This window comes from Chaetodon trifascialis, chromosome 2 (genome assembly GCF_039877785.1).
Source record: "Chaetodon trifascialis isolate fChaTrf1 chromosome 2, fChaTrf1.hap1, whole genome shotgun sequence".
Classification (NCBI taxonomy): Eukaryota; Metazoa; Chordata; class Actinopteri; order Chaetodontiformes; family Chaetodontidae; genus Chaetodon; species Chaetodon trifascialis.
In genome coordinates, this window is record NC_092057.1 from 31,402,729 (window position 1) to 31,426,943 (window position 24,215).

At 43.6% G+C, this 24,215-nt stretch overlaps 1 protein-coding gene across 4 annotated transcripts in view; it reads right to left on the minus strand.

Annotated features, from left to right (window-relative positions):
- Positions 1-24,215, minus strand: part of LOC139347667 (glutamate receptor 2-like) — a 236,651-nt gene that overhangs the window by 17,959 nt on the left and 194,477 nt on the right. The window contains exon 19 of one of the 4 annotated variants that reach the window (XM_070987424.1): positions 17,299-18,074. The exons of the other annotated variants lie outside the window; for them this stretch is intronic. Within the exon in view, the coding sequence (XP_070843525.1) occupies positions 18,039-18,074 (36 nt within the window). The 3' untranslated portion in view covers positions 17,299-18,038. Of the gene's footprint in view, positions 1-17,298; positions 18,075-24,215 lie in introns of those variants that run through there. 4 annotated transcript variants of the gene reach the window in all.

The window sequence follows — 24,215 nt, forward strand, 5'->3', positions numbered from 1 at the left end:
TGATGGGTACCGGCAGGCCAAGTGTGCGGCAGCTTGGGCGGTTGGAGAAGCAAAAACTCGGGTCTGGGAGGAGTTCGGGGAGGCCATGGAGGAGGACTACCGGTCAGCCTCGAGGAAATTCTGGCAAACCATTCGGCGCCTCAGGAGGGGGAAGCAGCTTTCTGTCAACACTGTTTACAGTGGAGGTGGGGAGCTGTTGACCTCGACTGGGGATATTGTCGGGCGGTGGAAGGAATACTTCGAGGATCTCCTCAATCCCTCTGTCATGTCTTCCGTAGAGGAAGCAGAGACTGGGGACTTGGAGGTCGATTCATTCATCACCAGGGCTGAAGTCACTGAGGCAGTTCGCAAGCTCCTCAGTGGCAGAGTGCTGGGGGTGGATGAGATCCGCCCTGAGTACCTCAGGTCTCTGGATGTTGTAGGACTGTCTTGGTTGACACGCCTCTGCAGCATCGCGTGGCAGACGGGGACAGTGCCTCTGGACTGACAGACTGGGGTGGTGGTCCCTCTTTTTAAAAAGGGGGACCGGAGGGTGTGTTCCAACTATCGGGGGATCACACTCCTCAGCCTCCCTGGGAAAGTCTATTCCCAGTCGATAGTCGAACCCTGGATTCAAGAGGAACAATGTGGTTTTCGTCCTGGCCGTGGAACACTGGACCAGCTCTATACCCTCCACAGGGTGCTTGAGGGTTCATGGGAGTTTGCCCAACCAGTCCACATGTGCTTCGTGGACTTGGAGAAGGCATTCGACCGTGTCCCTCGCGTCATTCTGTGGGAGGTGCTCCAGGAGTATGGGGTTGGAGGCCCTCTGTTGAGGGCTGTACAGTCCCTGTACAACCGGAGCAGGAGCTTGGTCCGCATTGCCGGCAGTACGTCGGACCTGTTCCCGGTGCATGTTGGACTCTGGCAGGGCTGCCCTTTGTCACCAGTTCTGTTCATTATTTTTATGGACAGAATTTCTAGGCGCAGCCAGGGGCCGGAGGGGGTTCGGTTCGGGGGCGGGCAGATTTCGTCTCTGCTTTTCGCGGATGATGTTGTCTTGTTGGCTACCTCGAGCCAGGACCTTCAGCATGCGCTGGGACGGTTCGCAGCCGAGTGTGAAGCAGCTGGGATGAGAATCAGCACCTCCAAGTCCGAGGCCATGGTTCTCGACCGGAAAAAGATGGCTTGCTCCCTTCAGGTTGGGGGAGAGTTCCTGCCTCAAGTGGAGGAGTTTAAGTATCTTGGGATCCTGTTCACGAGTGAGGGAAGGATGGAACGTGAGATTGACAGGCGGATCGGTGCAGCGGCTGCAGTAATGCGGTCACTGTACCGGTCTGTCGTAGTGAAGAAGGAGTTGAGCCGAAAGGCGAAGCTCTCGATTTACCGGTCAATCTACGTTCCTACCCTCACCTATGGTCATGAACTTTGGGTCATGACCGAAAGAACGAGGTCCCAGATACAAGCGGCTGAAATGAGTTTCCTCCACAGGGTGGTGGGGCGCTCCCTTAGAGATAGGGTGAGGAGCTCTGTCACCCGGGAGGAGCTCAGAGTAGAGTCGCTGCTCCTCCACATCGAGAGGAGTCAGCTGAGGTGGCTCGGGCATCTCTATCGGATGCCCCCTGGACGCCTCCCTAGGGAGGTGTTCCAGGCATGTCCCACCGGGAGGAGGCCCCGGGGAAGACCCAGGACACGCTGGGGTGACTATATCACTCGGCTGGTCTGGAACGCCTCGGGCTCCCCCTGGAAGAGCTGGAGGAAGTGTCCAGGGAGAGGGAAGTCTGGGCGTCCCTGCTCAGACTGCTCCCCCCGCAACCCGGCCCCGGATAAGCGGAAGACAATGGATGGATGGATGGATAGATGGATGTCAGAGCAGCCCTCATCACAAAACTCATTAAAAATCACAAATCCGACGATTAAAAGCACACGGCTGGTGGTATTAGAAGCTAAAATAAAAGTTTGTTATAAAAACATCTTAAAACAACATAAAATGTTAGATATTACGGAGAGGAGCTGACACGGAAGCCACAGATGTGAGTATTGAAAAAACAAAACAAACAAACAAAACGCCATGCAATTGTGAAAAGAATTTCACAATTGCATGGCGTGTACAGTTTCCCCCCCAACTATGCATGTTGTGTGTAATGTGATGAATAAAGGAATTCCTCTTCTTCTTCTTACCTATGGTTGAGTCTCTGTAAATTAAATAGACATAATCCATATGAAACATCTCATCTAATAACTTTTGTTGTGATTTGACACTATATAAAACTGAATTGAATCGTATTGAGTTATAAAGGCATCACACTGCTCAGCTTCCCCAGGAAAGCCTATGCCATGGTGCTGGTAAGAAAACTCTAGCTAGTTGAGATTCTAATCTCAGATGAGAGAGGAGAATTGGGGAAGAATTGTGGCTAACAATTTGGTGCCGTGACCCGGATTGGCTGACTCTAAGACTGCATCCACTTGATGACCTCAAGAGTCAATCGGAGGAGAACTTTGTTCAGACAGCTCCAGGCACCTAAATGAAAGTTAAGCAGAAAACCTTTTTGTGTTGCCTTTCAGGCATAAATCTGAATAGACTTTTATTCTGAAGGAGCTCTTATTTTGACGGGCAGTTTCTCGCTAGCTGAATTACTACAGTACATTTCTGTGTTCAACTGCATGAGTTGATCATTGTAAACGCTACAGAGGCAACGTAAGTGAATAATTTCATGATTACATTCTTAACTTAATGTTAAGAAATATTGTTTACCGGAAAAATGCATTTGATTGTTTTGTAATTAAAAACGTTTTATTTACATTTATGTAACAGAGCTAAATGGTAAATTTTAGGGATGTCCCGATCAGGTTTTTTTGCCCCTGAGTCCGAGTCCAAGTCATTTGATTTTGAGTATCTGCCGATACCGAGTCCCGATCTGATACATTTATAAAACATTATGAAACGAACTAAGAGCAAACAATAACATCCAGGATGTCCCTTATTTTTATTTTTTTTTTTACCAATGGCTCTTATATTCACATGTAACACTTATGCACAATTGTGCATGCATGCAGTGCAGTGTATTGTAAACTTCTATGAGGTAGCTTGAATTACAGTCTCAGAACACAGAAATAAAATTTTCTTCACATTAGGAATAGTGCAACATTAAGTAAGGGATAATGCCCGACGAGGTGTCCATTATCAGAAATTGATGGATGACGCTGAGGCGTGAACCGTCCGATGCGAAGCGTCAGATGCGAATGAATGGACTTCGCTTTCATTTCTGATAATGGACACCTCGAAGGTCATTATCCCGCTTATACCATGGTCACTTGGTAAGAAATAAATGTAAAATCAATTATTAATACTTTAATGTTGTTTTTTCCATTAAAATCGTACGTTTTTCACAAGAAGTGGCTGAGTCATGGTGTAAGATCGCTGTCAAAAAGACATGTCCATAATTTAAGTTTCGTATTTGTAAAGTTAATAATTTGTGTGTCATAAAAGTTCCGTTCCGTTGTCATATACGTGAGTCTGTGAAATTGGGTTCGGGTTACGAGTGTTTTTATATGAGTATGAGTCTAAAAGCTGTGAGTGCAAAGTCTTGAGAATACAACTCATTTTTCTACAACTACAAAGTCTTCACTGTGGATACGAATTCAAGTTTACGGGTATGAGTGGAAAAGTGCTGAAATGACGTCACTTAGGTCACAGTCAAGTCGCAGGGGAAAGTAATCGATCGGCGATTCCTCCAACCGATTTTGTTTTGACAGCGATCTTACACCATACTGAGGGTGCTTTTCATTCCATAAATTTGTCTCCTCGTCTCCTCCACTCGCTTCCTCTCCTTGCGTCTTAGCTCCGCCCAGCGAGGACATGAAAGAGGGATGCAAGGAAGGGACGTGAGGACGGAGGAAACGAAACTCCGAAATGAAGGGTGCTTTTCATTCCATAAATTGGTCTCCTCGTCTCCTCCACTTGCTTCCTCTCCTTGCGTCTTAGCTCCGCCCAGCGAGGACATGAAAGAGGGATGCGAGGAAGGGACATGAGGACGGAGGAAACAAAACTCCGAAATGAAAAATCCTTGCTCCACAGCGTCAGTCCGAAGCGACGTCAATTACTGATGACGTTTGCACAGCTGTAAAAGCTGTAAAACGTGATATTATGGTCAGATCTGCAGTCAGACTGTTCTACTCCTGATTGCTATTGATGAGGTTTCAATTATATGCCGTTAGAGGCATAACAGAGGACGGGTGTGTGGTAGATTAAACCAACAGCCTTGTAGCCTTGCTTTAAAAAACCGTAATATACCAAGAATTTTCATTAATTTCTTGGTGAGAGATACAATTGTTAAAAGGACACAGTTGAAACAAGAATCAAGATTACATTTGTGAAGACCTGCTCCCGCCATGATTCAAACGTGTGCCACATACGACACGCCCCTTAAATAATAAAAGACTTCCGCGTAGGCTACACCGGTGTATCCTCACTCTGATCTCCTTCAGAAGCCTCCTCTCTCCTCACTCCTCGTCTCCTTCAGGTGCATTCAAGCAATTGGAAGATCCTTCATCATGGCGGAGGGGAAACGACTTTCGGGTCGACGAAGGAGAGAGGAGACGAGGAGGCACAATTCAACGTAATGAAAAGCACCCTGAGTGGACTATTTAATATCTCTTGGTGTGAGGTGTTGCCAAGGTAACCGGCTCTGGCCACAGAACATGCAGCTCAGTCGGCCGCAGCTGTTATATTAGGCCTAATCAGTGGAGGGAAGTGAGATGATTGCTTAATGTTATGTTACGTGATAAAAAGTATAATTTCAGAGGGCAAGTACACCTCTTACCGCTTGTGTGTGTCCTCTACTGTCTAACCGTTGTGATAAATAAACTGTGAAACAACGTATGTTAACGTATGTTCTGAGTTTCTGTTGCCACGGTTACCAACCAGCATTTGAGCCAGCGCAATTGTTCTTGTCGTTCACTTTAAAATATTTCCACACAGCAGACGTAGTAGCAGCATATCATGCGCCTCAGCTTCAAAACTGCTGCGTGCTGCCGTGTTCTGCGCATGCGCTATTCAGTGGCGTCCGTCACAGACACAGAACCGGCCTGTAAACACTGGTAGTTAATAAATACTATTTTACTCTGATTTATTTTTAATCACTAGCCAATATATATAGCCAATATATTGTAAATGTGATTAAAAATAACAATAATATATATATATATATATATATATATATATATATATATTATTTATCCGATACCTGATCGGGACATAACGTCCGATCCGATCAGTCTGCAGTCACGTGATCGGCCCCGATTTCTGATCACATGATCGGATCAGGACAACCCTAGTAAATTTCATATTTGTCTTTGTTACAGTTTTCACTCTGACCTTGTACAATGAGGGAAAGACAGGGCTGCCAACTTTTCAAAAAACCTTGGAGTGAGATTTGGTTGAGCCAACCAAAATTTTGCCACATACATGATGGGAAGACATAAGACACAGCATAGCTCATTTTGTGCATGTTTAATCAAACAATACAATAATATGATCTTACAGATTAGCCTACACAACAGTAGTTAAAATTATCTCAACCTTAAACATCTACAACAGTAAAACAAAACATGCACATTTACACTAGGACCGCCAGCATTATAGCACCCCCTCCAAGCGCCGCTCGTCAGCCAGACCATTATACGTAATTCCATTGTTTGTGCTCAGCACACCAAGACTGCATTTTTTCATACCAGAAATTATGATAAATCAACAAAATATCACAGCCTAGAGCAGGATCACAAACTTTTCAATGTCTAATGTTAATTTAGTAGTAGGCTTTTTTATTTGTTCATTTTATTTTATTTTTTTTACCGCTGCTTCACATCCCCCATTAAAAAGAATAATTTGCTAAAATACACTCTATAATAATAGATAATATGTAACATTTATTCTACTATATCATCATCATATCATAGCATGTGCTATATTAGTCTTAAGATTTAATTTTCATGTGGGGAAAAAAATCATAGCCATTGAAAACAGCCCTGCAAAATGTATCATCTTTCAACTGCGGTCTGTGTGACCGCTGTCAGAGGTATATGCTCAGAAATCTTTTGTGCTTTATTTAAGCACCTTATAAGCTTAAAAAAAACCCCTACAAAATACATATTTAGGAAAAGTCAGAGAATGACAGGCTTGTAGTTTAGAAAACAAAGTAAGTTGGATTATAAAGGCAGCTCTAGTGTTAAAGCAGCAATAACATTAATCCTGTATAATAGTAAAACACAGAGAGGGAGCATTTAATATATAGAAGACATATATACAGACATAATATACGTAGACGCCTCATTGACTGATGCTTCCTATTGGAGCTGACGTTCAGCGCGGCCGCCATCTTGGATGGGTCTCCCATGCGTCCCCAGTGCATTTATTTCTATGGAGGAAGGTGTATGTCCAGCTACAATTATCATCATAACTCCTCTAATTTTTACCCGATTTTCACACGGTTTGGTTTGTTACAAACGTCAGAGATGTAGTTATGATACAGGACGCTGTCACACATTAAAAACAAATGCTTTCATGCTGAAAAACTTTGTCTTTGTTAAAGAGCATAATACAGACATATGGTATGGCATATTAATAAATGTATAAATGAATTAATTTTAGATTTTAATAAAGAAACAGTTTGATTGTTCATTTGATTTCTCTCTCTCACACACACGCACACACACACACACACACACACACACACACACACACACACACACACACAATCATGGCCCTTCTGTACACACCAATAACACAAGAATTTCTTCATTTTTGTTTTTGTGCGCTGAGTTTATTTAATGTAAAGTTAAGCACAGGCACATGTACCCGTGCACGCGCACACAACACACACACAAAAAACAGACATCTCGCATAACCTGTTGACATGCGCATTAAACTTTGAGTAAGTTTTTATACTCATTTGTGTTGGAATAAAACTTCACCAAAACAAACTGTCGAAACAAGGATCATCATGTGTGTCGGCCCACAGTCCACTGCTGCTTTCAAACACACACACGTACACACACGCACACCGTCTGGCCTGACGTGTCTAAATTTAAACAACTGTTTACAGCTTTAGGATGACAAAGATTCCATAATAGCCTGGACTGAAACTGCTGATGTTTGTGATATACACTGATTTTAACACATACATACATACAAAGCTCCCATATATAACTGCTCAGTACAGTTTTTCCTTCTTTCTTTTTTTTTAAGGCCTGGAAAAGTTAGCTTTAAAATTCCAGGTCATTCTAGCGTCTTACACTACCCTGTTAAGCTTGTATCTGAGGCTGGGAAGCTAAATGAAATAAAATAAATAAATAAAATAGGGGCATTGTTGCGCTCTTTACGTTGACTTCGGTTGGCTCTGGTGCTAGCGGAGACCCACCCAATATGGCGGCGACGCTGGATTACGCTCCAGCACGTAATGAGGCGTCTACGTATATTATGTCTGTGAGCCCCCCCCCCCCCCCCCCCCCAGTCTCTGCAAGCATAACTGATCGATCATGAGTGGCTTCTCTCAGGCTCAACAGATAGATCACAGATAAACTCAGCTGTTATTTAACTGTTTTTAACCTTAAACATATAAAAAGGCTCTTGATGTGCATTTCAGCGTGAGAAATCGGAGGTGTGGCATGAGAGCGTGTGAAGCCAATCAAATGCGTGAGTCACACGGCCAATGCGTGAGAGTTGGCAGCTCTGGAAAGAGCCACAGTAAAGAGCAACTAAAGCTTACCACGACTCACATCTTCATTTTATAAGGAAGAGTTAAGCTAGTTGTATAGCTGCAGTTGCTACACTGCAGTGAGGACAACAAAGTGAAAAGAGGCTAAAAGGCTGGCGTTTTACATCGTGTTGAAATGGAAGCAAAACAAAGCGACAAAATTTCAGTGGCCAGTAGAAGAAGTTCATGGTCATCTACAGCATCAACTAGCTCATTTATACATGTACGAGTTAAAGCAGAGGCAGCTAGAACACGTCTTGTATTTGCTGAACAAGAAGCTAAAGCTAAAATAGAGAGAGCTGCTAAGGAGGCAGAGCACCAGAAAGAAAAGGCTGACAGAGAAGCCATGTATCAGCTAGAAAAGGCAAAGAAGGATGCTGAATTGGAAGCGCTAACTATTCGTAGAGAGGCAGCAATAACTGAAGCTGAAGCAGCTGTGTGGGAAGCAACAGACAGTATGGAAAATTATATGCTGTTCGATGAAGCAGGTAGTATTTGGCTCGGCAGGACCTGGTGAGTTCAAGTTTATATCAGTTTGACGATCAGCCTGAACATTATCGTGCTTGGCAGTCATCATTCATCAGCTACTGAGGAATTGGATTTAATGACAAAATGGCTTGGTAAAGAATCCAGCAACCACGTCTGTGGTCAGTGTAACAAACCCAGCCATAGCACTCACAAAGGCCTGGGAACGCCTCCAGGGATGTTATGCAGCACCTGAAATAATCGAAAAGGCTCTTCTCGATCGCCTCGATAACTTCCCAAGAGTCTCAGCAAAAGAACAGATGTTGCTACGGGAACTAGCACACTTGTTAATGGAAGTGCAGTGTGCCAGGAGGAGGAGGAGGAGGATGGCTACCTCCCAGCTCTCTCCTACCTGGATACCACATGCGGCATTGAACCCATAGTTGCAAAACTGCCTTATGGGCTTCAAGAAAAATGGATTTCAGCTGGTTCAAAACACAAGGAAGAAAACAGAGGAAGATTTCCACCATTTGAGTTCTTCAGCAAGTTTGTGTGCAGCAAAGCTCATAAAAGGGACGACCCTAGCTTTACTATCCCAAGTACTAGTGGCTCACCTGCAAAGTCTGAAAAAACCTTCTTAAATCAATCACTCAATCAAACTTTATTCGTATAGCACCTTTCATACATAAAAATGCAGCACAAGGTGCTTGACAAGACATAAAAACATAGAGATAAAAACATAAAATAGCAATATGATAGCAACTCCACCCCTTCCACTCACCCACCCCTCCAAACACACCCGCAGACCTACATCATGCACACACAACCATACACACACACATACATACCCACACACACTCACCCCAACGAAACTGTCGGTATAATAACATGGCAGGGCACTGAGGCATCATGAGAGGAAAAAGACAAAGAAAACCACCTATGGGGAGCTCATCGACACTGCGAAGGACCACAGCCCATAGTCACAGGGAGCGCCACCGCAACAGAGAACCCCGACCCAGATAAACTGGGGTAGACCCCATACATAGTGCAGAGCCCCCTGGTCCCCCGACCTGGGCAGACTGGGGTGGACTCCACACACTGGGCAGAGCCCCCCAGTCCTCCGGACCCGAGGGGTCCCCCGGACGACGCCCCGGCGGGCAGACCAGACATCCCTCCCAGCATGGAGGCCCCCCGTGGGGAAGCACTGGAGCTAAAACCTAAAAGACAATAGAATAAAAGACCTAAAACCTAAAATTGACTAAAATAAAAGAACCTAAAAGCTAAAAGACAATGTGCTAAGGTAAAACATGTCTGAATTGAAAGAGCATAAGAAATCAATTGAAAGCCAAACTAAAAAGGTGAGTCTTGAGCCTCCTTTTAAAAACACCAACAGTCTCTGCGGTCCTGATTCACTCTGGCAGGCTGTTCCAAAGCTTTGGACCATAGTGGCTGAATGCCGCCTCCCCATGGGTTTTGGTCCGAACCCTTGGACCAATCAAAAGGCCGGTGTCAGAGGACCTCAGGATCCGCGAAGGCTGATATGATAAAAGCAGGTCAGATAAATGAGATGGCCCAAGACCGTTAAGACACTTAAAAACTAATAAGAGCATCTTAAAGTCAATCCTGAAACACACAGGGAGCCAATGCTGCAATTCTAAAACCGGTGTAATGTGCTCCCGCCCTCTGGTCCTCGTCAGCACACGTGCGGCTGAGTTCTGGAGTAATTGCAAGTTATAGATAGTCTTTTTGGGAAGACCAGAGAGCAGGGCATTACAATAATCTAGACGGCAGGATATAAAAGCATGCATCAGTACCTCTGTGTTAGCCTGAGAGAGAAACGGGCAGACGCTATATTTAAGACACCCGTCTTAAGAGAGCAATTCGCTATATTCAAAATCTGTTCCTCAAAGAATCCATAAAATGTCTTTAAAAGTGATGTGGAATTGGATCGAAAAGGCAGGTTGTTGGATTTACCTGGGAGAAGACTCGACCAAGTGTCCTCGCATCAACAGGGGCGAAACTCTCCAGTGTTTCCTCTGGTAAAATCGACTGTCCAGGTGTGTTAAAAGTTACATTCTGATGTGATACAAGCCTGGATCTGATGTTGTCAATTTTACTTCTGAAGTGGTCTGCAAAGTCCTCGCAGAGGGCATTTGTTGGTGTCTCTGAGGATTTATTAAAAATGGTGTTAGTTAAAAGATTGAAGGTGGAGAAAAGTAATTTTGGGTTGTTTTTATTATCTGAGATGAGGTTTGAGAAATAGGATATTCTTGCCTGTTTGACTGTTTTATTGTATGATTTGAGTTGTTCACGGAATATTTCATAGTGAACTGTGAGTTTGTTTTTTTCTCCACCTTCTCTCCGCAATCCTGCATAGTCTTTTTGATTTTTTAATTTCATCTTTACTTCTCCACGGGGGTATTGTTCAAAGTGGAGCCACAGAGTCTAAGGTTAATCGCAATTTCCTGTTAAAAATGTCAACAATAAAATCGCATGGTGCATGTAAGACTTCTGCAGGAGTGCTCTGTAAAATCTCGATCAAATTTGCAGCCACCTCAGAAGTTAGGTGGCGTTTCCTCACTGTTCTCACCGGGGCGTCCTGATGGTTAAAACTGGCGATATTAAAATAGACACAATAATGGTCGGACACAGCCAGGTCAACAACAGAGGACACTCCAGTGGAGAGGCCATAGGTTATGACCAGGTCCAGGGTGTGTCCTCTGTTGTGAGTTGGTTGGCTGTGCGACATGCTGGTTAAAATCCATGCAATTTAAAAGGTTTAAGAATTCTCTGGACAGTGAGTCCGAGGTGTTATCCACGTGCAGGTTAAAATCGCCAATTATTAAAATTCTGTTATAAGAGGTGTGTATGATTGATAAAAGCTCTGAAAATTCACTGCTAAAAGCAGTGGAATGATGGAGTGGTCTATAAACAGTGATGCAGGGAGCAGGGGGACTGCTAAAAACAAAGGCGTGATGCTCAAAAGATGAATAACTATTAAAAGAGACTTCCTTTGACAATAAAATATTATTAAAAATTGATGCAGTCCCGCCTCCTCTCTTGCCTCCCCTGGTGGAGAATAAAAAGTTAAAATTTGGTGGGCAAGCCTCAGTAAGAACAACTGGTGTGTCTGTGCCAAGCCATGTTTCTGTTAAAAGTAACCCATCTAACTTGTTGTCTAAAATCAGGTCATTTATGATAAAAGACTTTAAAAGAGAGCGCACGTTCAGCACAGCCAGGTTAATGTTCGTACTGAACGTGCTCTCATGACCGCAAGGTGATAAAATGTCCGGGTGTATGAGGTTATCTCTGTTAAAAGCACTGTCTGTGAGTCCGGGGAAAACATCTGCCTGTAATGGTTTGTATAGTAAAGATGTCCGGTTTCGGTGGTAGTGGCAACTTTGGACTGTAGGGGGGGCTAGTGAGTGTAATGGTACTGTGAACAGCTGGTGTGGTCTGAGAAGAAGAAACTGGGGAGGGGGTGTGACAGGTAAACAGTCAGTCTGGACGGCGTGGTGAATACTAGCACTTAGCATTCGGCTGCCGAGCCTGTTGGGGTGAACTCCATTGGCCCTATAAAAGGAGGGACGGTTCCAAAACAGGTTAAAATTGTCAATAAAACCAACATTAAAAGCTCTGCAGGCGGACTGTAGCCAAGTGTTTAGGTAGAGTAGCTTGCTGAAACGGCATGCTCCGTGATGGGACAGTGTGGGAAGAGGACCGCTGATAAAAACGGACTTACTGCAGTTGTTTAAAAAGCTAAAAAGGTTGTTAAAATCCTTTTTGATCAGCTCAGAAGGCTTCTGAGCAGTGTCAACGCAGCCCACGTGTACTAAGACATGGCTTATGGAAGATGGGAGTAACCGCAGTAGACCGGGAAGTTTCTCCAGGGTAACTGGGACTGTGGCTCCTGGAAAGCAGTGAGTGGCTGCGTTGAAGAAACTAATTTCCCGGGTTATTGAGTCGCCCACTACTAAAGTGGTTGGAGGGAAGAGGGGACGAAGTGGTGGAGGTTGTGAGGTCCCGTGGCTGGATGATCTGTGGTCAGCGCTGTGCGTCCAGACAGATGGATGCGGTGAGGGGGATGTTTTATCAAGCCTGAGAGAGGGATTCCCCGCTGGCTCCGGACGAGGAAGACCACCAGAGCACTGGAGCACGGCCTCCTTTAGGATCCGATGTCGGGCAGAAGCGGTCGTGAAGCGGGATGAGGACCGTTGAGAAGAGCCCCGCGGAACCGGGTGAATTTCTGCTGTGCTCGGTGGGGTGTGGGGCGAGTTGTTCGCCTAAGTGCGTTCACCGGGACAGGTGGGAGCGGTGGAGTTCCACTGAAATCATTTAAAATCCTGGGAGGTGAGGAAGAAGGCCCCAGGTTCCTAGCCGGTGGTGGAAATTCTTGTGGGAGCATGAAGTGACCGCCTCTCCCTCCTTTTGCGATCGCCAACAACCACCCAGGTGTCCCGGTGTAAAGGAGTGGAGCTGACTGGGACCTTGGGTTTAGCCCTGAGCTGGAACCAGGGGTCCTCAGGAAATTGTGGTAGCAGCGACCTGTGTAGAGCCGAGTGTCAAGGCAGTGGTAGTAGCGGCCAGAGCAGAAGCAGCAGCGGGTGGAGTGGAACCTGCAGCCATAAAAAGTCAGTTTTGACAGAGGTGTTTGGCGGAGAGACACAACGCTGATGCAACGCCAACGGATGCGCAATCAGCATACGTGAGGCACAATGCTGTTACCCAATTTCGGTCCACAAGACAGACATTGCCCCAACAAGCCAAAGTATAAACAAAGATGCCAGGGACCTGAACAAAAGCTGTCCAATACGTGGCAAGCCACATCCTCTCAAACGGTGCAAAGCCTTCAGAGCCAAGAAACTAGAGGAAAGAAAGGCCTTTCTGAAAGAAAAAGGAATCTGCTTTAAGTGTTGTGGCTCAACTACTCACCTTGCTAAGGACTGTCCAAATGCAGTTAAGTGTTTGGAGTGTGATAATACCTATCATGACTCTGCCATGCTCCCTGGACCTGCACCTCAATTTACGGCCCACTCAACTCCACCACACAACGGCAGGGAGGAGGAAGAGAGTAGCACCAGTAAAGCTGCTGTTAACTCAAACTGCACCGAGGTCTGTGGCACAGGAAACGTTGGCTGGTCATGTTCCAAGATTTGTCTTGCGAAGCTATATTCTAAAGGTCAACCAGACAAAGCTATCAAGGCCTATGTCATCCTAGATGACCAAAGCAACCGGTCGCTAGCAAGGTCCAGCGTTTTCGAGCTGTTTAACATCGAGTGCAAACCATACTCTTACTATCTGAAGACATGCTCTGGCGTAGTGGAAACATCTGGACGCAGGGCTGAAAATGTCATGGTCGAGTCACTTGATAGAAAGGTCATGATCCATCTCCCACCACTCATTGAGTGTAACAACATACTTGACAACCGCTCTGAAATTCCAACCCCAAATGCAGCTCGTCATCATCTTCATCTTGTCAAGGTAGCAGAGCACATCCCAAAGGTCGACCCTACTGCTGAGATCCTCCTGTTGCTTGATAGAGACATAATAGGAGTGCACAAAGTTCGGGAACAAGTCAACGGCCCCTACAATGCTCCCTTTGCCCAACGCTTAGACCTGGGATGGGTGCTGGTTGGAGAAGTCTGCTTGGGGAATGCACATAAGCCAACAGTCAACACCTTCATGACGACCGTGCTTGACAATGGCCGGCCCTCCCTACTTGAACCCTGTACAAACTTCTTGCACATCAAAGAAAAAGTTCACCAAGACAAAGAGACAAGAAACAGGATTTCAGAGATTAGCAAGTCTGTGGAAGGAACATTTGGGCAAACTGTTTTCAGTCACACCGAAAATGACAACAAGCTGGCATCTCCTATTGAAGATGGCATCTTTCTGAAACTACTGGACAAAGAAGTCTACAGAAATGAATCAAATAGCTGGGTGGCTCCACTCCCATTTAGGCAACCTAGACAACGCTTGTCTAACAACCGAGAGCAAACAGTCAGATGCTTTGCATCACTCCAACATAGCTTGAATAAGAAGCCCGAGATGCAACAGCAATACGTGGCTGTCATGGGAAAAATGTTGGAGAACGACCATGCAGAGGTCGCTCCAAGACTAGAAGAAGATGAAGAATGCTAGTACCTGCCAACCTTTGAGGTGTACCATCCTCAAAATCCAGGCCAAATCGGGGTGGTGTTTGACTCAATGATGTACTGCTTACAGGCCCCAACCGCAACAACTCTCTCCTTGAAGTCCTGGTGCAGTTCTGTAAGGAAAAGGTTGCCATCTTGGCAGACATACAGCAGATGTTTCACTGCTTTTTGGTGCGAGAGGACCACAGAAATTATCTGAGATTCCTGTGGTACAAGGACAATGATGTGACAAAAGAAATCATAGACTACAGGATGAAAGTTCATGTTTTTGGCAACAGCCCATCCCCAGCTGTAGCTATCTATGGACTCAGCAATCAGAGAGGGTGCACGAGAACATGGGACTGACACAGTCAACTTCGTGGACTGCCACTTCTATGTGGACGATGGCCTTCATTCTGTGTCAACCAGTGCTGAAGCCATCGACTTGTTGAGCAGAACGCAGATGTCACTGGCTGAATCAAACCTCAGGCTTTACAAGATTGCCTCCAATAGCCAGACAGTCCTTGAAGCCTTTCCATCTGAAGACTGTGCTGCAGTTGCAAAGGATGTAAACTTATGTGAAGAGGCTGCACCCACTCAATGCAGTCTGGGTCTGCTGTGGGAGGTAGCAAGTGACACATTCACTTTCTCCGTGGCAAATGCCATCAAGCCATTCACTCGCCATGGTGTCCTCTCCACGGTGAACAGTGTTTTGACCCCTTTGGTTTTCTGGCCCCTGTCACAATCCAAGGAAGTCTCCTCCTTTGGGAACTCACCGCTGAGCAGTCTGAGTGGGACGTACCACTACCTGAAGATAAATTTAGTAAATGGAAAGCTTGGCAAGACACGCTTCAGGAGCTGAGACAGCTTCATGCACCACAGAGATACACAGCAGCGTCACTAAACAAAGCAGTGCAAACAGAGCTCTTTGTGTTTTCTGATGCATCTATTAAAGCCATTGGTGCCGTTTGAAGGTCATACAAGAAGATGGACAAACTCACATTGGATTTGTCATGGCCAAGTCAAAACTTGCACCTCAGTCTGAACCAACCATTCCAAGGCTTGAACTCTGTGTGGCAGTCTTGGCGGTGGAAATGGAAGACTTAATCCATGATGAATTGGACTTCAAGCTGGATTCCACAAAGTTCGATACTGATAGCAAAGTCGTCCTTGGCTATATATACAATGAATCTAGACGATTCTATCTCTATGTCCATAATAGAGTTCAGCGCATTCGCCAAACCACAAAACCTGAGCAATTGCACTATGTGCACACAGATGATAATCCTGCAGAGCATGGATTAAGGTCTATCCCTGCCTCACTCCTGCCACAGACTACATGGTTATAAGGCCCTAACTTCCTGCATGGATATCCGTCCACAAGTGATGAGCTATGCCACAAAGCTGCAAGAGAAAGGCTTCAGCACAGAACACTTTCTAAGGTTCTCCAGCTTCAACTCTCTTGTCCAAGCTATAGCACTCCTAATTCACATTGTGAGGTGCTTTAAGCTCTCCAAAAGCATGGACAAGTGTAAAGGGTGGCACAGGTGTGATCAGTCTCGAACCCCAGATGAATTATCCCTAGCGAAGGAGGTCATCTTTGCAGCTGTTCAGAGGAGAGCATTCTCAAAGGAATTTGAAGCTTTGATCTCGAATAAGCCAGTCGCTCTAAATAGCATACCAGAACCAAGTGATGATGATGAGGATGAGGATGATAGTGATGGCATTGAGCCTAGCACTTCAAGTCATAAGAGAAAAAAAAAATAGGACACCGTGATTGTGGTAGCCCTACCACCAGACAAATGGCCACCCCAGGACCTGTTGCCTCTACATCTACTGCCCATCCTACTTCCCCTGCCACACCTCAAGCTGTCCCTGCCGCACCTCAAGCTGTCCCTGCCGCACCTCATGCTGGTCGCAGAGGGAGAAGACAACACCATGAGGATGAGGATGATGGCGTGTCACTTGTTGTGAGATCCGAAATCAGCTCCTACAGGAGTACCTCTGGTTTCCAGTGGAGTTGTCGGCCTCAGACATCAGCAACCACCAGGACAGCGGCACGGAACATTATGCCTGCTTTTACACCAGGACCAGCACCCGAAGCATCAAATGCTGACACCCCTGAGAAGAGCTTCACATTATTTTTTGAGGACCAAATCATCGACGAAATCGTGACATGGACAAACATTCGTATTGATGCTGAAGCTGCAAAATATCAGGAGATATTTTGCAGCTACAGAACAGCTACAGTTCAGAGAACAACAGTGACAGAGGTGCGTGCAATTCTGGGGATTTTTATATTTAGCGGTTGTCAGAAGGGTGGCAGGGTGCTCCCTTAGAGATAGGGTGAGGAGCTCTGTCACCCCGGAGGAGCTCAGAGTAGAGTCGCTGCTCCTCCACATCGAAAGGAATCAGCTGAGGTGGCTCGGGCATCTTTATCGGATGCCCCATTGACGCCTCCCGAGGGAGGTGTTCCAGGCATGTCCCACCGGGAGGAGGCCCTGGGGAAGACCCAGGACACGCTGGCGTGACTATGTCACTCGGCTGGCCTGGGAACGCCTCAGGATCCCCTGGAAGAGCTGGGGGAAGTGTCCGGGGAGAGGGAGGTTTGGGTGTCCCTGCTCAGACTGCTCCCCCCGCGACCCGGAGTCAGAAGGACAACCATCTGTCAACTAAGGAGATTGTATATTGGGAAATTAAAGAAGAGTAATACAATTGTCATACAGTGTTGTACTTTTACATAAATTGATGAAAACTGTATTTTATCCGGGATATTATATTGGGCAAAATATACCGTCCAATATAACGTTAGTGATGGTGTTACTAATTTTAACATTAGCGTTCTAGGGTTAAGTTAATGTTAAAAAATATTGTTTACATGAAAAATGTTTTTGATTTATTCGTAATTAAAAACGTTTTATTTGCATTTATGTAACTGAGGAAAGCACGTTACAGAGCTAAATGGTAAATTTCATGTTTGTCTTTATTACAGTTTTCACTCCGACCTTGTACAATGAGGGAAAGGGCCACAGTAAAAAGCAACTAAAGCTTACTACGACTCACGTCTTCATTTATAAGGAAGAGTTATCTAGTTGTATAGCTGCAGTTGCTACACTGCAGTGAGGGCAACATACTTTTTCTAATTGAAAAATTTCTGCACATTGGACATACCAAATAAAACTTGTCTGATTAAATGCCATCCACTGATCGCTTTGTAGTTTGGTATTCAAAAGAAAAACTGTTTGTTTATTAACTGAATGGTCACATAAAAAGTATTAACACATAGTGAGGGAAAGTAAATAAGTGTCCTAGTTAGCTTAAAAGAAAGAGAGCTCCGTCACTAGGACATGGAAGCCATAATTAATAAAGAGAGCTCCGTCACTAGGACGTGTGAGTGACAGTGTATCGAACAGTTCAGACTGATCGAAAACTCTTGCACTGACACAGATCTCAAGTAGTTCTGTAAAGGGGGCACTGGAATAGTTTAGAGGGGATTTTCAGTTAAGGTGTTACAGAGGTTGGTGAATTAAAATGAGTAAATAGACAGGGAGAACCCCCAGCGATCAAGCGCACAGAGTATTAGACTCTGTGTAGAAGCTTCTTGGTCGGGTCCTCACTCGGGCACTGCGCCATTCACCCTCTCTGAATGTCACAGAAAGTCGTTGATAAGTGGAGGGAATGTAAACCCAGCTCCTTGGGGTCGGTATTATTTGAGACAGTGACCAGATGGCAGAAGAAAGTCCTGAAAGAGGAAGAAGAGAGAGGAATGGATAGATTCGTAAATTGGGTGGGGGAAATGCAAACGAGGGGAATGTTTGGAGAAAGTGGAAGCGCTCCACCAAAGCTGAGCGATTTCAGTATGTTTTTGAAACAGGTGACAGAGAGTAGAGATTAGGCAAAAGCAAAGTTACAGGAGGCACGAATACAGCAGAAAGGCAAAGTAGAGAGAGAAGAAAAAAGGCAGAAACATTTTTGGCAAATTGGCAGTGTTTCATGGGAGAAGTCAGTTTATCCGTTCAGACACTGTCCTCTGCACAGCTAAAACATCAACTGCCAGCTATGACTTTGACTCCTCCAGAGACACAATGTTCAGAGGCAAAATATAACACACCCTCACCAAAACTTTGAAGCCTACGCTGAGGCACGTACAATGTTGGAGGCTCTTCAGCATTAGGTGCCTCAAATTGAACCTATGACCTCAGAAACATTGAAAATGACACAGACTACATCCTGTGCTAGCTCAGATTCATCAAATACAACTCAGAATACACTCCCCTTTGACGACTCTATTCTCATTAGTAGTGGTTAAAAACGGTCTGCTCCAAACTGCCCCATATCCAGGAGATAGGGAATTACAAAAACAGGCAGAGGAATACCTGAATGAAACTGCATGACAGAGCACTAATCACTTCATCACCAGTAGTATACTGGAGCCATCCAGTTCATTTGCCTCATTTGTTTTATTATAAGTATTGTTTTATTATTTCAATCATTTTATTATTTGCCTTTGTTTTAGTCTTGTTTCAATTGTTTTATTATTTCAGTCATTTTCTCAGTTGACTTACTTTATTATTTCAATCGTTTTATTCTTTGAATTGTTTTATTATTTCAACCATTTTATCAGTTGACTTACTTTATTATTTCAATTGTTTTATTATTAGGTATTGATTTATTATTTCAATCATGTTATTATTTAACTTACTTTCTCTCAGTCGTTTTATTATTTAAACTTTTTTACTTCAATTTCTTCATTATCATTGCTTGAATTGCTTTATTATCTCAATTGTTTTATTGTCTCCAGATTTTATTATTTCCACTTGCTTGTGCAATGAAGAATTGCTTGCTGCTGATAACTTCAATGAATAACAGCTTACATATAATTGATCACATATAGGCTGCTGGACACAATGACGCTTGATTGCTTTATTTTTGCAATGTATTTTACTTTTTGTAATTTCAATTTTTGTAATTTCAACTTTTATCACATTTAGCCACATAACCTTTAAAAGTTACAGCCAAATTCCTTTTTAATCATTAGGGTAACCAAGTAAGAATATTTTTGTAGATAATTTCGATCTGCAATCAGCAGTGTTTTTCTACTTTATTACTAGTTGCAACGTTTGTTGGACTGAAGTCCTGCAGCTGGCCTCACCCATCTATTTGGGTTACATAGCTACTAAAAGGCGCTGCTCCTCTGCTGTTACCAACACCAGAAGGCCCAGGCACTGAAGCATGCCTGTCTTACACCGGCTGTCCACCACGGTTTGACTGGTTCTCCCCGTTTAACCATTGCACAGTTCGGAGCAGACAGTCAGACCCACTCATGGCAGTTCGGGATAGCCCTTTGTCAGAGCGCCGCTGGCACAAAAGTAGGCATCTTCCATGCTGCCTTTGAATACAGGGCATTCTATCCTGGTCTACTATTGCAAGGATAGTAGATCGATTGTGGGCGTTAATACACACAGAGTTTTAACTGTGTCCCTCAGGATGTCTTGTAGGAACTGTGGGGTTATGGGGAGGTTGGGGTGATTGCTAAATGGATCCTGATCCTAACAACAAAGACAGTGTTGTTCTAAATTTCATGAGGAACAAAGAATGAAATAATAATAAGATAGATAAGGGAGCTGCAGTGCCAGTTTTGTAGATAGATAGATAGATAGATAGATAGATAGATAGATAGATAGATAGATAGATAGATAGATAGATAGATTCCTGAAGAGAAATGGCAGTGTTGCAGCAGCAATTCACATATTAGAAAACACGCATAACATACACTAAGCTAAGTTAAAAAAAAAAAACAAGAAACCCCCACTATTTTAAACATATGTATCCACAGGCACAGACACTTATTAATTATTATTAATAATAACTTATTAGTAATAAAAAAATAGAATAAAAAATAGTTTCCCAAGAATAATTGACAAATACATTTTTTGTTGAAATAAAAGGTAAGCCATTGTGCCTAAATTAGTTTGTAAGGATATGTTTGCAGTGACTGTGGTAGAATTTGTTAATGCAATATCCCCTATGTAATAATAGGATATCTAACCAGCAATAACAGGATACCAAAGAGTGTCCTACCAAATGTTCTGGTCATGGGTTAATAACAGGAAAGTATTGAGTCATGGTAATCTTCCACACCAACACCATATAAGGAAATATGGCCTGAGGTGAACTAATGTGAGCCATTGTAAATCATTCCATCCATCCATTATCTATACCGCCTATCCCTTTCGGGGTTGCGGGGGGCTGGAGCCTATCCCAGCTACAATGGGCGAGAGGCGGGGCACACCCTGAGCCGGTCGGGCGGGGCACACCCTGAACCGGTCGCCAGCCGATTGCAGGGCCACATGTAAGGACAAACAAACATTCACACTCACACTCACAGTCGTTTTATTATTTAAACTTTTTTATTTACAATTTAGAGTCAATTAACCTAATGAGCATGTTTTTGGTCTGTGGGAGGAAGCCGGAGTGCCCGGAAAGAACCCACGCATGCACGGGAAGAACATGCAAACTTCACACAGAAAGGCCCCGCCTGACCTGGGGATCGAACCGGCAACCTTCTTGCTGTGAGGCACGCGCACTACCTGCTGCGCCACCGTGCAGCCCCTGTAAATCATTCCAACTTGACATAATCCCAAAATAACTAGGTGTAGTAAAGATGGGGGGAATTCACACAAGGATTAGGGGAATTTCATTGTCTACAGTACATAATGTCATGGAAAGATTCAGAGAATCTGAAGAAATCTCTGTGTGTATGAGACAAGGCCAAAAACCAATACTGGATAGCTGTGATGTTCGGGCCATCAGACGGCATTGATGGAGATCACTGCATGGGCTCAGGAACACTTCCAGAAAACGTTGTCTGTGAAGACAGTTCATTGTTGCATCCACAAATTCAAATTGAAACTCTACCATGAAAAGGGGAAAACGTATATAAACCAGATTCAGAAACGCTGCCGCCTTCTCTGGTACTGAGCTAATTTACAATGCACTGAAGCAAGTTAAAAATGAGAAGAGGGACTATCTGACTTCTCACAGTTAAAAAGCCAGCATTTGTCATGATATAGGGGTGCATTAGTACACATGGCATGCATAACCTGCACAATTGTGAAGGCACTATTAATGCTGAATGATATATACAGGTTTTGGAGCAACATATGCTGCCAAGTAGCAACCTCTTTTTCAGGGAAAACCTTGCTTATTTCAGCAAGACAATGCTAAACAGCAAGACTCCACAGTAAAAGAGTCTGGGTACTAAACTGGCTTGCCTGCAGTCCCGACTTAAAGTCACCCTTTAAAAATATTTGGTACAAAATAAGGTGACCCCGAACTGTTCAGCTGCTGAAATCGTACATCACAACAACAACAACAACAACAACAACAACAACAACAACAACAACAACAACAACAACAACAAGAATGGGAAATCATTGCACTTTCAAAATTACAATTGGTTTCCTCAGTTACACACGCTCACAGACTGTTGTTAAAAGAGGGGTAAGCATGGCATTGTCCCATCTTTTTTGAAACATGTTGCAGGCATTAAATTCTAAATGAGGATATTATTTTCAAAAAAACAATGAAACAACTTTGATGTTGTCTTTGTGCTATTATCACATTTTATTTCTATTTACATTTTCCAACAAGTTTCAAACTGTTTTTTAAAAAGGACTGTGTAGGGAGAACAGAGTCCTGCAACTGACCTCTTTCCCTCACATTCCTTCAGAAGAACAGGGGTGGACAGACTTTTCAACTTCAAAGGGTTACCTATCACTTAAATTGTTCTCATGGAGATGCTAATTCTTTCTTTACAGCTCCACACCAGATGAAGGTCTTAAAACCATCTGAATGGACAATCACCAGGCCTCAGAGAGACCCCAAGAATCAGATAACATTGATAAGTTGTAAATCAGACATTCCTGTAGCAAACTGTTTTGTGTGTCTGTGTGCTTACTTTACTACCACATCAGGATAATGCAAGCAATAGGTTTGATTCAACTTTGGATGTTCCCACAGCATTAAACTCACAATTTGTATGATATCAATGCTTTTCCTGTGTTTCTAGCTTGTAAAATGACAACTAACTATGATGTCGCTTCGAGCATTTCAATTACGACTTGTTGACTGATTTTATTGTATCACAAGAAGGCAAAGGTGATGAGAGCCAGCATGGGAAATCTACAATGCATTGGCGTGGCCAAGAGGCACAGAAACATTGCTCACCGTGGCATCATTTCAATTTCAACCAGGTATCTGAATCTGACCACTAACTGTCGTCACTACATAGAAACTAGTTAACCCAATCCTTGTTGCTCTGATATTTTAAAGCAAGTGGCTGCCTAGTGGTGATTTCACTCTGTGTAACCGTCTAAATGTGAGGGGTATGTGGACAGTGGTAAGAGTGGGGTGCTGGAAAATTTCTTGTATTTTCAAATCCTAATCTTGACAGGTATGTGTATGACATCATCATAGCATCACACTTGACAGCTGTGGGGAACACTAGATCAGTGAAACGGCAAGGACCATAATCAAGAGACTGTATGTCCACCAGCAACAGACAGTATTAGCTGTGTGTCAATACTAGACAAAAACTGCTCACAGAATCAACTGGGAAAGGAGGAAAGATCATCAACCAGGAACAATTGGGCAGCCAGAGAAAGATCCAGAAGGCCATTAACATCTGACTCCAGAGACCATCTTTTAATAGAGAGAGGAGTTACGAACTCAATTAAATATACTTTTTCTTACATGACTGAACATTCCATACTTTTCACTAATGAATGAGTCCCATTCCCTGATGAAGAAAGTGCCATGTAGCTGAAAGCTAAAAGCTTAAGCTCCCGAGTGGATCACAAGTTGAGAGTTTGTGACACATCTCCCATAGTTTGCAAAAGCTTTGAATCAGACAGACAGTGAGTGAGAAGATTTGTCTGGATATACAGTCAGAATGTGTAATGTGAGGTCAGGCTCAAATGTATGATAGAGATATAAACAATAGAGCTCATATTAAGATGTAGTTTGTTTTTTAAACATGTTCACTTTGAGATCTACTCATGAGATCCACTTATTATCAGACCAAATACTCCATGGACAGGGAAGAAAGCTTTTTTGTACAACAGGAAGCAAAGGCAAAACTTAGATTTAATTTTATTACCATGAAGGGTGTTTATGTTATTTTGTAGACTGTTGTTGATCTAAATAGGGTGGACTAAATATTACAAACATATTGAGCATGTGTATAATGCAGTATAACACAATTCAACAGCACCACAAATTACAACATCCAAAATGACCATAAGGGTGTACCTAATGAACTGGTAAGTGTGAATTTGAACATATAGAAATACTATAATACACATTACATTAAAACGCATTATCACATCATTTTGTGAAATAGTCACAAAATTTAATCTATGTGAAAATGGACACAAATTTTCAATTTTTTTTTCTGATACTCAGCCGACCGTCAAACTAATGTATTTCATTTGGAAGTTTCTTTTGTGCTTGCACCACATTCACTGTCATTCTCATTCCGCAGTCCAGATCAAAGATCATGGTTTGGCTTAATTATTTAAAGCAATCCATGATTACTATTTATTTCACATGGGAATCAAACCCCTCCTATGTGAATGTCATGTTTGACCCATCCATCTATCCATCCACCCACCCCGGCCACTTCCAAAGTGTTGGTGTCTATTTACATGTATCCTGAGATTAAATTTTGTTACTATTTCACAAACTGCCCCCATACTGGGCTGCACATTACCCCTCTGGTTTTCTGACTGAAGACATTTGGTTAAGTAAAATAGTAAATTGAAAAGATGGTACCTTAATGAGAATCCTACATGTGGCAGATTTAATACCTAAAATATTGCTA